Below are 15,000 nucleotides of genomic sequence, written 5' to 3'. Positions count from 1 at the left end.
CACGACCCAAGGGGGGGGCTCTGGAACTGATCTTGCGAGGAGTCATGCGAGCGTGCTCTGTTTATGTCCTCTGCCACGCGTCGCTGTGAACGGCGCGTGATTCATCATCCCCCCCCCCCGAGCACAGCCCCCCCCCCCCCCCCCCCAGTGGTATCGCTTCAGACCTGTGGCGTACACTTTATCTCTGGGAGATAAAGTGTCGGGATCCCTGACCTCACTTAATATCCTGTTAGTGCTTCTCCACAACCTCCCCCAGCCATCAGCCCCCCCCCCCCTCTCCCAGCCTCCACCCCCTCCCTGGGGCTTCCAGAAGCTTCCTATTGATCAGGGCCTGGATCGATCTGTACCCCGGCTCCGGTCAATGAGCTGCATTAATGTCACGCTTCTCTGACCTGTGGACGGAGCGCTTTACAATCAGCGCCTCACGGTCGCCCTTTAAACACACATTCATACAGCCTTACCCACACACCTCGACATTCGGATAGAAGGAACCGCCAGAGATTGAACCAGCAACCTTCGGGTTTCCAGACGACCTGCCCTACCTCTTGAACAAAACACTCACCAAAGTCAAACCTTGTGTTAATCCGCTCGGATAACTTGTTTGCTGTGATTAGTGTCGCATTAGATGATGGATTAAATGAGGGGTTTGTGTTTTACCGTCCCCAGCTGGTGTCATGTTTCTGCTCATTGGGCTTTACCTTTTTAAAGGTGTGTGACTCCATGATTGTACATTTTGGGAAATTTCGATGCTGGGGGGTCGACAGCTCGCCATCGTAAAGTGCTCATACACACATCACCAGGAATGCTAAGTGGTGCAGGAATTACTGACCCTCTTCCTGTCTGGAATGCAGGAATGAAGAGGTTTTCTTCATGGAGAACGGAGCTCGCACAAAGTTTGAGCAGGTTCTCCTCGGAATTAAATGAAAAAGGAGAATCGATGACTTGATACATACATGATAGAGGCTCGATAGATCTGTTGAAATATCTCTGACTATCAATCATCAATGCTTCTGTTAAAATATAACTCTGTGTGCACCTCCTTTTGAAACGGTCCCCTGAGGTCAGAGGGTTCCACACCTGAGGCACCGGGCTGATCGCTCAGAGAACCAGTTCAGCTGGATTCTGTCATGACCGTGTCTTATCATGCCGCCACGCACGCCAGTGTCCCACGTTGTGCGTTTGTGTTCTGAATAGCTGCCTCCCGACGTGTTGAAGCATGTGTTATGATTTGACATTAATCCAAACACTGAGCTCTTTATGTATTTGCATAGCTCTGTCAATTCAATCAGAGCCACTTCCTGGAGTGAAATCATTACTGTCAGATTGGCCGCAATGTAAAGAAACAACAACACCCACTTCAAAGACTGTCTTTAGGTGTGTGTGTGTGTGTGTGTGTGTGTGTGTGTGTGTGTGTGTGTGTGTGTGTGTGTGTGTGTGTGTGTGTGTGTGTGTGTGTGTGTGTGTGTGTGTGTGTGTGTGTGTGTGTGTGGACCTGAGGCTGAGGGACTGTGGATATTGCTGTATGGAATTTCTAACAGGGTGGGAGAGAGGGAGAGAGAGAGGCTGAGAGAGGGAGAGAGAGAGGCTGAGAGAGGGAGAGAGAGAGGCTGAGAGAGAGAGGCTGAGAGAGGGAGAGAGATCCCATAACATGTGCTTCCTGTGGCAGGAAGGGTGGGGAGCATCCGTGGTACTGGTGGCGGTGGGAGGTGGTGGCGGTGGGAGGTGGTAGTGGTGGTAATGGAAGGAGATTGGCACCGCAGAGTTGGATCTGGTCAACCTAGAAATTAAAGTAACGTCTGGTGATGCACAGTCGACTCCACAGTCTCAGCTCATGAAGTGAAGCGTGCAGCAGAATGAATTAAACCATCACTCCGCCGTCTTCTAATGAAGTTCCATGAAGCAAACCTAGAAGTCATCCTGTTACTACGGAGCCGATCGCCAGCACGTCACGCCCCCATGGCACCAGCTATAGCCCCCCTCACAGAATGCATTCCGGTTATATCTGTACATATGTGTTGCATCCCGGTCCGACGGTGTGTTTTCAACAGCCAGCGTTGCCATAGCAGCGCACGAGCCAGTAATAAGATCGCCTCCGTCCACGTCCTCATCAGGGGGGCTCACCCGGCCCCCCCGGGGTGCGGTGTGGCCCAGTTCAGCGGCCCGCGCCGGGACAGGTGGGCCGACAGACGGCGCCTCCTCCTCCTCCCGGCTCTGTTTCCCCGGGACTGTCAGCGGCGCTCGGTGAACGCGGATCAGGGGGGATTCCCAGTGATTATACAGACGGGCATCGGACGAGATTAGCTGATCCTCGGAGGGAACTCGGAAACTCCACAAACGTCTTCTTACCGTCCCACGGGCCCCGTCCCCCTCCCTCCGAGGTGGCGTGATCCCGCGGGTGATCGGGGTCACGTGACGTGCGTTCAGGACGCGCTCAGGACGCGTTCCGACCTGTCGGGCGAGGCGGCTGCAGGAAGACGCCAGCGCTGCTTTGGGTTCTCCCAGATCGACTCTGAAGCCACGGACGCCACTTTCTGTAGATTAGCCTACCCCCCCGCTAAGCTCTCCACACACACACACACACACACACACACACACACACACACACACACACACACACACACACACACACACACACACACACACACACACACACACACTCGGCCACTTTCTTACTGAAGATTAGCCTGCCCCACGCTAAGTCCCCCACCCCGACAAAAACACAGGCAAGCAACACGTGCACACACACATGCACACCCTCACACATGCAAAGAAAGACAGACAGACACTACCATACTCACACACACACACACACTTACAATTCAAACACGGATTTGCGTTGTTTGCCCTCTACTTAGCTAAACACAGCCCCCTCCTTAACATACGTGTGTGTGTAACAACATATGTGGCGCAACGATGCAGATATCACGTGCATAAGTGTGTCTTTTAATGGAATGCATTAACTGATCAGGTTATAATTAGGACACCCTCATTTGCATACGCTGTGTGTGACTGCTCTTCAGAGTGCTGAGACTGAAGGGCTCTTGGCCGCTACCATCTGGTCCCCAACACCAGCTAATCCCATAATGGCCCCTCCCAGTGGCCCTGGCTCCCATTAAGGTTAATCATTATAAATCAAAGATGAGGTAGATATAATGACTCGTCTTTCCGGTTTGTTTACCTTATATTTATCTCTATCTCGTCGAGTGAGTGCTGAATGATCTGGATCGCAAATTGGAAAATCCTTACAGAATCATGTATTATTGACGTGCAAGATAAGACCTAAGTAACAAATTAACTTGATTTCATAGACAGTGTGCTAATAATAATTGAGATACTCAGTTAAGTGAACTCAATGCTAAAGTTCCCTTTCAATCAAGTGGGCGGTGGCGGCGGCGGCGGCGGCGGCGGCGGCGGCACTGCTGGGTCACAGCCAGGCTTGCGTGTTACGACCTGACCAGTGGCGTGACGCGGTCCCAGGCTGTCAGACTCACCTTCGTATGAACGGCTACCGGGAACTGGAGCCAGGGGCTGGGGTTTCCATGACGACACGTTGTCAGGTCACTCCTATAAAGAAAGTTGTGAGCGGGTGAAACGTGAGAATGCTCGCGGAGTCCGCCCACTTAGGTTTTAGAATGCTCCAGGTTCATTTCTGACCAATCAGGGAGTCCTCCTTACCTGTCAATCACAGATATGTGAATGAATCAGTGCTCAAAGGCGGAGAAACGCATGATGGGGAGGGGGGGGGGGGGGGGGGGGAGGAAGGGAGCGATCCCAAAGGAATGAAGAGGTCTACAGAGATGAGATGCAGAGGTCATTTGTTATCAGGGCGATGTCAAGAGAGAGACAGATGTTTCTCCGGGCCTGTGATGTTTTCTAAGATCTAACCTTAATGACATCGGAAAATGTTTGTTTGGCACGGTGCGTTCACACATCACGCCCTACTTCCCTCCCCCCCCCCCCCCCTCCCTCCCTCCCTCCCTCCCTCCCTCCCTCTGTGACGAACGCAGGCCTCTGGGTTTCCAAGAAGACGTTTAAGGGAATTTCAAGGATGTGCAAAACGGTAGTCTGACTCAGGACGGACGTCGACTGTTCCTGCAAGATCAGAAGCCCTACCCGAAGTGCCGCGGACACACCGAGTTTGTAAAGAACATAATGAGAAGGCCTACAGCAAGTTGTGTTTGCATTGTTGACATGCGTTTGAGTGTAGTACGATCCACTACCTGTAGGTGGCACTGATGGCATTCATAGCCTTAGAGGGCTTTTCTGTTTATTCAAATGTAATATGAAGATATGTTTGTTATCGTTATTGTAACATAACGAGTGTCCCTGTGGTTATTATTTCTCGTAAGTCAAACCCCGGTTCGAATGAAATGAAACCCAACAAAGGAAATAAACTATTCAACTCTTACCACACTGTTCCTTACATAACGTCATCGATGTCTATCTTTAAATGATCAATAGGCTTTTGAACCGTGTAATCTTTTAATCTTTAGCAAGTTTTCACAAACTTGTTCTTCAGCTTCAAAAGGTGTGTTTTAGTGTTCTTTCGGAGCAAGTACCGATTCGGGGCAAATGTGTTCGATCTTGTGTTCGAGCCTCTGCTAGTGACACACACACACGCGCGCGCGCACGTGCACACGGTGCATATGAGGTCCTGAATCCTACTCCATTAAGCTCTCAGCAGGGTGACTGTACACTGTCTACTGGTTGTAGTTTGAAAGGTGTGTGTGTGTGTGTGTGTGTGTGTGTGTGTGTGTGTGTGTGTGTGTGTGTGTGTGTGTGTGTGTGTGTGTGTGTGTGTGTGTGTGTGTGTGTGTGTGTGTGTGTGTGTCTCTCTAACATACGGTATGTGTTTATGCCAGCACTACAAAGCAGAGGAAGCTGTGTCCCTGAGTGCCACCGTCGTTTAGGGTAAATAAACCATCCCATAATAACCCATCCAGAAGCAGGAGGATGCTGCTGCTTGCGTTCATCTGGGGCCATTTAAACAGCGGAAGGCAGGAGGTCTGGGGAGGGGGGGAAGTGATTCTGTGCCCAGTGGTTGTCGCGACAGTACCGGTGCTAGTCTTCCAGACACGTGAAGCGTTGAGCGCGCCGACATTTCGGTCCCGTCGGTGACGGCGCCCGGCCACATGCACCGCGCCCTCCTCAGCCAACCCTCGCCCCACCCTGTCTCCCCCCCAGAGCTTTATTTACTTTATAGAAGCCTGTGCTCCCCCTCGTCGCTGTGTACATGAACCCTGGACGCCGGGCTCCCAGCATGCACCTGGGAGAGCTGTGGTGCGCTCCTCGCTGGGCTGGCCTGCGTGTTGTGCTTTGAAGGACAGTGGGCATGGTAGTGGGGGGGGGAGGGGGTACCACACACACACACACACACACACACACACACACACACACACACACACACACACACACACACACACACACACACACACACCAGCAGGAAACAGCCTCTTCCCTTCTGGGGGGCTGGGGGTGATCTCACTTGGGTCCACTACACTGTGGCCTCACTGTTACACACATCCATGTGGGCACATGCACGCACACACATGTGTGTGCGTGCGTGCGTGCGTGCGTGCGTGTTATTCTTACTTACTCTCCAGTGTGTAGGAGGGCTGAGCTTTGATGTTTTAATGACCACCCCCCCCCCCCCCCCCCCCTGTACTGTTGTGTTTACAGCTTGATGTACTTTAACGGTTCAGTCCCCATGAGGGGGGGGGGGGCACTTAGGGGCTGGGTAGGGCCGTAGTGGGAGGGCCGGTTAGAGGTCGGAGTGGGGGGCCATTAGGGGGCGGTGCAGGTGCGATACTGAGCGAGGTGCATCATGGGGGTTATAGGGAGTTACGTGGTGTTATTCATGAAGATGAAAGGTGATCTCTTCATCCAATCAGTTTGTAAAGAACTCTTCTATTTGCTTGGGGCAGGCTGAAGTCTTCTATCCGACCAGATCAAAGACATACAGACAACAGATCCTATGATAAATATTTGGTGTCAATAAAAGTGAAGCCTTAACCGCAGAATGCGTAAGTCAGCGAGTTGAACCCCTCAGAGCGGCTCTTATCTGCTCGACTCCAGCTGTGGAAATGAGCAGAGAAATGCATTGTGGCTGTGTTGGCTCCAGGCTGCTCACACATTCCCTCCGCCATGGATGAAGGTGTTGCTGTGCTTCAGCACACAGGACTACGGGATCAGGCCAGCGCACCCGTCGGCCGTCTGAGGTGCTTTCAGTTCACCAGCTAGCTCCTCTTCTAAATGCATGCTAGCACGGTGCCCATAACAGTACTCATATCAATTGTATAGCACCTTTAAAACAACGTTAACACGATCAAAAGCATCAGAAGCAGCGAGGGAAAGAGGAAGGAGGGACAGCCTAATACAGTCAAGTACTTCCAGGTTTGGTACCTGGCCGAGGTGACGGAGAAGGAGAGGAGGGCAGGAAAGGAAAGGAGAGTGGAACTCGGCCCCAACAGATGACTCAGCAGCGCTGAACTCTGGCCTGAATTATTCATGGTTAGAACACCAACACCACCGCCTGTTGCAGAGCACACACAAACGCGCACGCATGCATGCATGCACAGACTCACGCAAACACACTCACTGCAGACTCTCTCTCTCACTCTTCATCTCCTTGGGTCCGATTAAGCAGACCGTGGCTGTCTTAAATGCGCTGCGGGTCTTATTGTGCCAGCGTTTAGGATAAAGGTTTAGGAGCCGCAGCCAATCAGAGCTCTTGGGAGACCTCACGTGATATCAGGCATTTCCGGCCTCCTGATTGGATGACGGCGGGAAGAAGGTACTCAGCAGAATGCAGAGAACGGTGCGCTGGCTGTTCTGAGTCTTCCTCCAGACATGCAAACCGTAGTCCGGCCGTTTCTGCTCTGCTCAGACATTCAGGTCGAAAGGAATGAAGCACAGACCAGCATTTTCCACTAGTATCTAGGATGTACTATGTTGCATTTTGAATGCTTTTTAACCACATGAACCGCCTTTTAGAACGCTCTGTGGCTGTGGTTTGAGTAACTTGTTGTTGTCATGTCGTGTCGTCTGTTAAGGAGGTGAAACGTCTCCGATCATCCCAGGTTTTTAGAACCGTTCTGAGCTCCTGACGCCTCAGTAGTCATCCGGCCTCGCTTCAGCGGGTCTGTGTGTAGCGTGCGTGTCCCGGCCTGCAGGTAGAGCCAGCTGTGGGGCCCGATGCGGTGGCGCTGCAGCTAGCCTGAGTTGTTGTTGTTGTGATGAATCGGCAGCCATGCAGCCCCTGGTTCCTCACTCAGTAATCACGACAGCTCGCCGACCGCAAACACATGAGCCCCGCGCAGGAAGACAAAGACCTCAGTGTTCGGTCTGTAGTCCCTCCAGCAGGGTTCTGTGATGTTCTGGAGAATCCTACTCAATCGATTTGCTCTCCAGAGGATTACCTTACTCCAGGCCCGGTGGTCTGGTCAACATGATGCCAAAACCAAACTTAAGCATCCGGAGCCGGGCGGCTCAGCCTGTTGGGTCCCTCATTCACTCCCTCACTGACTCACTCACTGACTCACTCACTCACTCACTCACTCACTCACTCACTCACTCACTCACTCACTCACTGAATCACTCACTCACTCACTCACTCACTCACTCACTCACTCACTCACTCACTCACTCACTCACTCTCACTTGCTTGCTCTCCCTCCCCCTCCCTCCCCCACTCTCCCCCACTCTCCCCCACTCTCCCCCACCTCACCGTGAGACCAGATGTAGTTCAGTGTGTCAAGTGCTGCTGAAATATTAACCGAGCAGCAGAGGCTTCAGGCTCAGCGACCGGCTCCCGGTGACAGCAGCCAGCCTGGGTCCACACATTAGTGTGCGTGTGTGCCTGTTGTAACAATGCTATGCTGCAGGGTGTAGGTTATGGTGGGGGTAGGAGGGTGTAGGTTATGGTGGGGGTAGGAGAGTGTAGGTTATGGTGGGGGTAGGAGGGTGTAGGTTATGGTGGGGGATGGAGGATGTAGGTTATGGTGGGGGTAGGAGGGTGTAGGTTATGGTGGGGGTAGGAGGGTGTAGGTTATGGTGGGGGTAGGAGGGTGTAGGTTATGGTGGGGGTAGCAGGGTGTAGGTTATGGTGGGGGTAGGAGGGTGTAGGTTATGGTGGGGGTAGGAGGGTGTAGGTTATGGTGGGGGATGGAGGGTGTAGGTTATAGTGGGGGTAGGAGGGTGTAGGTTATAGTGGGGGTAGCAGGGTGTAGGTTATGGTGGGGGTAGGAGGGTGTAGGTTATGGTGGGGGTAGGAGGGTGTAGGTTATGGTGGGGGTAGCAGGGTGTAGGTTATGGTGGGGGTAGCAGGGTGTAGGTTATGGTAGGGGATGGAGGGTGTAGGTTATGGTGGGGGTAGCAGGGTGTAGGTTATGGTGGGGGTTGAGGTCAGCTTTGAGGGCTTCAGGAAGCAGCAGAACCACGGGGGTGAACGGAGCAGGAAGACACGGTGTCTCCCGTCTGTCCTCCCTCTCCTCACGGTGTCTCCCGTCTGTCCTCCCTCTTCTCACGGTGTCTCCTGTCTGTCCTCCTCACGGTGTCTCCCGTCTGTCCTCCCTCTCCTCACGGTGTCTCCTGTCTGTCCTCCTCACGGTGTCTCCCGTCTGTCCTCCCTCTCCTCACGGTGTCTCCTGTCTGTCCTCCTCACGGTGTCTCCCGTCTGTCTGTCCTCCCTCTCCTCACGGTGTCTCCTGTCCTCCCTCTCCTCACGGTGTCTCCTGTCTGTCCTCCTCACGGTGTCTCCCGTCTGTCTGTCCTCCCTCTCCTCACGGTCTCTCCTGTCCTCCCTCTCCTCACGGTGTCTCCTGTCTGTCCTCCTCACGGTGTCCCCATTCTGTCCTCCCTCTCCTCACCACCGGGTTGGAGATGCCATACTGCCCCCCCCCCCCCCCCCCCCCCTGAGGCTGACCCGCTGATTTAATAATACCCCCCCCCCCCAACCGGCGCTCCTAACCAGATCTGATCACACTTGAATTGTACAAATAGGATCATTCAAATTCCCCGGGAGAGAAGGGAAATAAATACTCATTTGAGCTGCGTCTGAAAGTGTTGCCAATTCAGCCAATAAACTGAATAATAACGTCACGGTTCCCTGGGTTTTATTTTGTGCTTCATGGTGTTTTGACTGGAGTGTTTTTCTTGCGTTATCTGGGTAAGGGTTCCTATTCATGCTTCATTGTTTTTGTTTTTGATCCATTCCAGGAGGTAGTATGTGTTCCCTCTCTGCATCTCTGCACATCTACTAATCCGGGAACTAGTCTCTCTCCCCTTCTCCGACGCGGTTCCTCTGTGCTCTGCTGAGTTTGAAGGTTCAAGGGTCAAGTGTCTGTGGATCCACACATCTGTAGATCCACAGATGTATAGATCCACGGTCCTGTTGAAGGAGGTGGTAGGGGTCAAGTGAGGAGGAGGAAGGTGATGCTCCACATCGCTTCCCGCCTGCGGTCGGACTCCCACCGTGTTATTCTGTGAGGGTTGCTTCAGACTCTCTCCATCTAAAGTAAACCCCCCACCACTGCTCCCCGCCGCCGTGTCGGGGAGGAGGGGTTTGGCCTTATTTAAAAGCCGTTTGGGCGATTGGCGCGTCTCCTCTGCGTTACATCTCCGTGTGTATCAGCGTGTTCTTGGCCCCCGATCGGGAGCGTCACGTCTCGTTGCCGTCTCCCGGCTAATCTTTTGTGGAGGAAAAGCAGAAATCTGTTTGATGTCTTGGCGGCGGCGGTTGAACGCGTGCCATGTTGCCTCCCCCCCGCCGAGTGTTTAGTAAACACGTCGATCCCAGCCTGCAGGCCCCCCAGTGCTGCCCCCCTCCCTCTCTCCCACTGCTGCCCCCCTCCCTCTCTCCCACTGCTCTCTCCCCTCCCTCTCTCCCACTGCTCTCTCCCCTCCCTCTCTCCCACTGCTCTCTCCCCTCCCTCTCTCCCACTGCTGCCCCCCTCCCTCTCTCCCACTGCTCTCTCCCCTCCCTCTCTCCCACTGCTGCCCCCCTCCCTCTCTCCCACTGCTCTCTCCCTCCCTCTCTCCCAGTTCTGCCCCCTCCCTCTCTCCCACTGCTCTCTCCCTCCCTCTCTCCCACTGCTCTCTCCCTCCCTCTCTCCCAGTTCTGCCCCCTCCCCCTCTCCCACTGCTCTCTCCCTCCCTCTCTCCCACTGCTCTCTCCCCTCCCCCTCTCCCACTGCTCTCTCCCTCCCTCTCTCCCACTGCTCTCTCCCCTCCCTCTCTCCCACTGCTCTCTCCCCTCCCTCTCTCCCACTGCTCTCTCCCATCCTTCTCTCCCATCCCAGTCTCTGTCTCCCATCACTCTGTCTCTGCCGTTCATCCTGTCTCCCTTCCTGTCTCCCCCCCTGTCACTGCCTCCCGTCCCTGTCTCATATCCCTCTCTCCAATACGGTCTCCCATACTGTCTCCCATACTGTCTCCCTCCCTGTCTCCCCCCCTGTCACTGCCTCCCCTCCCTGTCTCACATCCCTGTCTCCCATACTGTCTCCCATACTGTCTCCCATCCCTGCGTTCCATCACTCTGTCTCCCGTCACTTTACCTCCCTCTCTGTCTCCCACTTGTCTCCCATCCCTGCGTTCCCTCACTCTGTCTCCCGTCACTCTGTCTCCCTCTCTGTCTCCCACTTGTCTCCCATCCCTGTCTGCCATATTTGGAGATCTACTGTCAAGCTGTCTTAGTTTAATCCTAATGCCTGAGTAGCAATAAGTAATATTGATCAATATCCCGTTTAGAATCTTGAATCTTATGTCGTTTTAGTTGATTTGTGTGTGCGGTATTTTCAACACCAAAGCCGTTATTCTGCTGAACACGAGGCAGCCGCTCTGCGTTGTGTTCCTGGGCTGTTCCAGGAGCTTCCGTGGGTTGAACTAAATAAGCAGTGAGCCGTGGTGCAGTTAGCCTGCAGACTCCCCCCAGATATGAGGTTACACTTAGAACAACCCATTTGTTTCACTTTGACTCAACTCTCCCCACTCATCCGTAATATTACAGATGGGCTGTTGTCGCCGCGGTAGTCTGGCTTCCCTTCGGACCGCAAGCCTTCAGCAGATCTATCCGTGGTGACACCATGTTGAAAGGATAGTTGAGTTTGATTTGTTGTTGTATTTATGCGTTATTTGCAAATGATCCCCATTAAATGATCCACTATTTAATAAAAAACATACAATACGGTAACAGTTGTTCATAAGGAAATAAATTAAAAGTCAGAGCTGTTGGAATTGAGAGCAGAAGAGGGAAAAGGAGAGAGAGGAGACGGATTCAGACAGAAACAGAGAGATGGAGAGAGACTCAGAAACGGAGCGGAAACGACTCAGAGAGAGAGAGAGAGAAACAGATGTTAGAAGCCTTTTCCATGGGAGCTTTGTCCTGAGCCTCACTAGTGGCAGAGGCAGAGCTCACCCAGCAACCTTCTCTCTCGCTCTCGCTCTCCCCCTCTCTCTCTCTCTCTCTCCCCCTCTCGCTCTCTCCTGCTGGAGGGAGGAGCTCCAGCTGTAACGGTATCAGGCTTCATTCAGAGCGGCTCTGGGGGGCTGAGGCTGACACTCGGATGCATCGTCCTTAGCAACAGCAGCAGCAGCCTCCACCTCCACCTCCACCTTCGCCTCCACCTCTGCCTCCGCCTCCCCCTGTCACCAGACACGCTGTCCAGACGGACGCTCTCCCGGGGACCAGAGGACGGGAGGGAGGGAGGGAGGGGGGAGTCTCGCCCGGGGTCCGGGGAGGGGGGGTCCGGGTCATGCGGCGGTCCTCAGCGGGCGGTCGGCGTCGTGGGAGGCGGGTCGGCGGCGGGGGGTCTCCCTGAGCGCGGGCCGATGAGGTGAGGCCATGGGGTGCTCCACCAGCGCGGCGGCTCTGGGCGGCCTGCGGGGGGCCCTGGGGAGGAGCTGCGGCGGGTACGGCTGTAAGGACGCGGCCGGGGAGCCCAGCGCGGCCCAGACGGAGGCGGAGCGGGCGCTGAGCCGCAGGGAGTCCCGCGCCTGGACCACCCCGCGGGCGCCCAAGGTGTGTGTGGTCAGAGCCGGGGGCGTGGGAGGGGCTGTCGTGTGTGTGTGTGTGTGTGTGTGTGTGTGTGTGTGTGTGTGTGTGTGTGTGTGTGTGTGTGTGTGTGTGTGTGTGTGTGTGTGTGTGTGTGTGACAGTACAAACGTGTGTGTGTGTGCGTGTGTGTGAAATTGTTTGTCCATGCAAGTGTGTGTGTGTTTGTGTGTGATAGTGCAAGTGTGAGTGCATGCAAGTGTGAGTGTGTGTGTGTGTCAGCGATAGTGCAGGTGTGTGTGTGGCAGTACAAACGTGTGTGTGTGTGTGTGTGTGTGTGTGTGTGTGAAATTGTTTGTCATTGCAAGTGTGTGCGTGTGAGATAGTGAAAGTGTGTGCGCAATTGCGCATGCAAGTTTGAGTGTGTGGTTGTGTCAACGATAGTGTGTGTGTGTGTGTGTGTGTGTGTGTGGGAAAGTACAAGCGTGTGTGTGTGTGTGAGAGTGTTTGTCCATGCAAGTGTGTGTATGTGTTTGCATGTGACATTGTGTATATTTGCGTCACAAAGTTATGCCTGTGTTGGTCGTATTTGGTTCATGGTGTGTTTCTGGTTTGTGTGTCAGGTGTCCAATGTGCGCCCATTCAGCCACATGTGCTGAAGCTGGAGCGAAATGAAAGGGATGGAATGTGGTTTTATCATCTTGTTTTGGTCGTCTGCTTTATATGAACTCTCTGATGTCCACGGTACGCTCTGTTCTTCTCCTCTATTCTCCGTAACGCTGTGCTCATCTTCCTGGCCCGGAGCTTTTTCCACATTTCCGATGAACGTCGGAACGTCCTTCAGAGATGTGGACCGCTCACAGAGTGCTCTTAACCGGTAGATCGTGTTTTCTGACAGAAGGCAGAAGACGGATCGTAAATCTCATGAATGCTTCATGCTGCTGCCGTGTGTAGGAACACCGTTTTCCAGTTATCACAACGCATTGAGGGTATTTTTAGTTTACTTTTAAAAAAATTCTTATAGATTGACTTGCAGCTGAAGGGAAGTATTGGTAGGAAAGAACACCTGCCTATTTATTCATCCAGAATGTTAAAATATTCACATTGCAGAACTCAATAATAATTATACAAAAATAGTTATAATACATTTTCTTTATTTTGTTTTTTATAACGTATATATTGTTTCAGCGGTGGGTTTTAATATATCTTATATCGGTCTCATGGTGGTGGCCGCGTGCATCATACAGCATCACAGCGGCCCAGCCTATGAGCTGATATCAGGAGCGTTTACTGTACAGAGGAGGCGGAATGTAGGGCAGTCGGCCCTCTGGCTGTCACCGCACGCCACAGTAAGTACAGTCACCGCTAAGTCCACCAGGCCGGGAGGGTGGGGGAGAGAGTGGGGGAGGGTGGGGGAGGGAGTGGGGGGAGTGGGGGAGAGAGTAAGGGGGAGGATGGGGGAGGATTGTGGGAGGATAGGGGGATGCAGTAAGCTTGTTGTCTACTGGAAATCAATCATAGCTCTTCATCAGCAGGCCTGGCAAGCTTCCTCTGTCTCCGTACCAGCTTGTCTCGCCCCGTCTTGTGTGTGTGGGACTCTGAGAGAGAGGGGGAGAGAGAGAGAGAGAGAGAGACTTCCTCCCTCCCTCCTCGGCCCTTCAGGGGGGCGCCGGTCATGATGTTGCGTATCGTGGTGTTGAGTGACAGAGAGGAGAGGGGGGGAGTGAATGGGGGAGGAAGTAGGTCAAGGCCACCGTCCCTCTCTCTGTTTGACTCTCTGGGAGACGTCCGGCCAGTGTTCAGCAGGATCCCATCGCTCCTCTCTCTGCATTACTCCTCACAGTCCTCACCCCCCCGTTAGAAGTCGGACTCCCCCAGTCTCCCCATCAGGGGACAGACTCCCCCATCAGGGGTCAGACTCCCCCTTTAGAGGTCAGACTCCCCCTTTAGGGGTCAGACTCCCCCGTTAGAGGTCAGACTCCCCCAAGGCCGTGTCATCATCACAGAGAGCTCTGCCTCTCCATGTGTTTCGTGTATCAGAGAACACATCTGATGAACTCCAGAGCCTGAGTGAATCCTGCTGGTCTCTGCTGGTCCTCTAGACCTGGTTCTCTAGACCTGGTTCTCTAGACCTGGTTCTCTAGACCTGGTTCTCTAGACCTGGTCCTCTAGACCTGGTCCTCTGGACCTGGTCCTCTGGACCTGGTCCTCTGGACCTGGTTCTCTGGACCTGGTCCTCTGGACCTGGTTCTCCGGACCTGGTCCTCTAGACCTGGTCCTCTAGACCTGGTTCTCTAAACCTGGTTCTCTAAACCTGGTTCTCTAAACCTGGTTCTCTGAGGCGCTGGGGGGTTTATCGCAGAAAGAAGACAACCGTCCCTCCTGACCTCTTAATCCCTGCTTATTCCAGTTGCTTCTTTTATCGGCCTGTGTTTGTGGGGGGGGGGGGGGGGATTTAGAGCAGATACCATTAGGTTAAAGGTCACACATGCCCCCGCTCGACACGCCCGCACGCACGCACACACACACACACACGGGTACTGAGAGAGGGGAGAGTGAGGTGTGAGGTAGACGTCTGGTCTGTTTGCGTTTTCAAGTCATTAAATCGCTACGCTTTAGATTATACTGCTCTGACGTCACCGTCAGACATATGGAAGCTCTTAAAGAGGAACCAAAACTGCAGCATCCATAATCCACGAGGACACGACGCAGACGCGGTGTAACACGTCTGGCAGAGTCGTTCCCGCTGGCGCTGCTCCGGGGACAGACTTCCCGGGAGACGCCTCAAGAAGCGCAGCGCAGAGACCGCCGTGCCCTCCTGGACGCACGCCGCTGTTATCAGCGGAATGTTTCCAGACAAAAGGGGAGGGGGCGCCCGGGTGACGTCAGACCGGCCCGTGATAATGGAGGCTTTCATCAGATGATGTTTTGCTGGTGGGGTGGGGGGGGGGGGGGGGGGGGGGGGGGGGGGGGGGGGGGGGGGGGGGGGGGGGGGGGGGGGGGGGGGGGGGG

The 15,000-nt window shown here is 54.0% G+C and overlaps 1 protein-coding gene across 7 annotated transcripts in view; it reads left to right on the top strand.

Moving 5' to 3' along the window:
* Nucleotides 1-15,000, top strand: part of LOC115532754 (dedicator of cytokinesis protein 9) — an 81,914-nt gene that overhangs the window by 10,423 nt on the left and 56,491 nt on the right. For 3 of the 7 annotated variants that reach the window (XM_030342630.1, XM_030342628.1, XM_030342627.1), the window contains exon 1: nt 11,719-12,016. The exons of 3 other annotated variants lie outside the window; for them this stretch is intronic. In XM_030342630.1, coding sequence (XP_030198490.1) covers nt 11,840-12,016 — 177 coding nt within the window. In that variant the 5' untranslated portion in view covers nt 11,719-11,839. Of the gene's footprint in view, nt 1-11,716; nt 12,017-15,000 lie in introns of those variants that run through there. One more of the 7 variants, XM_030342631.1, reaches the window with a different exon arrangement.

The sequence above is a fragment of the Gadus morhua genome, chromosome 20 (genome assembly GCF_902167405.1).
Source record: "Gadus morhua chromosome 20, gadMor3.0, whole genome shotgun sequence".
In the NCBI taxonomy this organism is placed as follows: Eukaryota; Metazoa; Chordata; class Actinopteri; order Gadiformes; family Gadidae; genus Gadus; species Gadus morhua.
The sequence above is the reverse complement of the archived record's forward strand: the minus strand, read 5'-3'. Positions and strand labels throughout refer to the sequence as shown.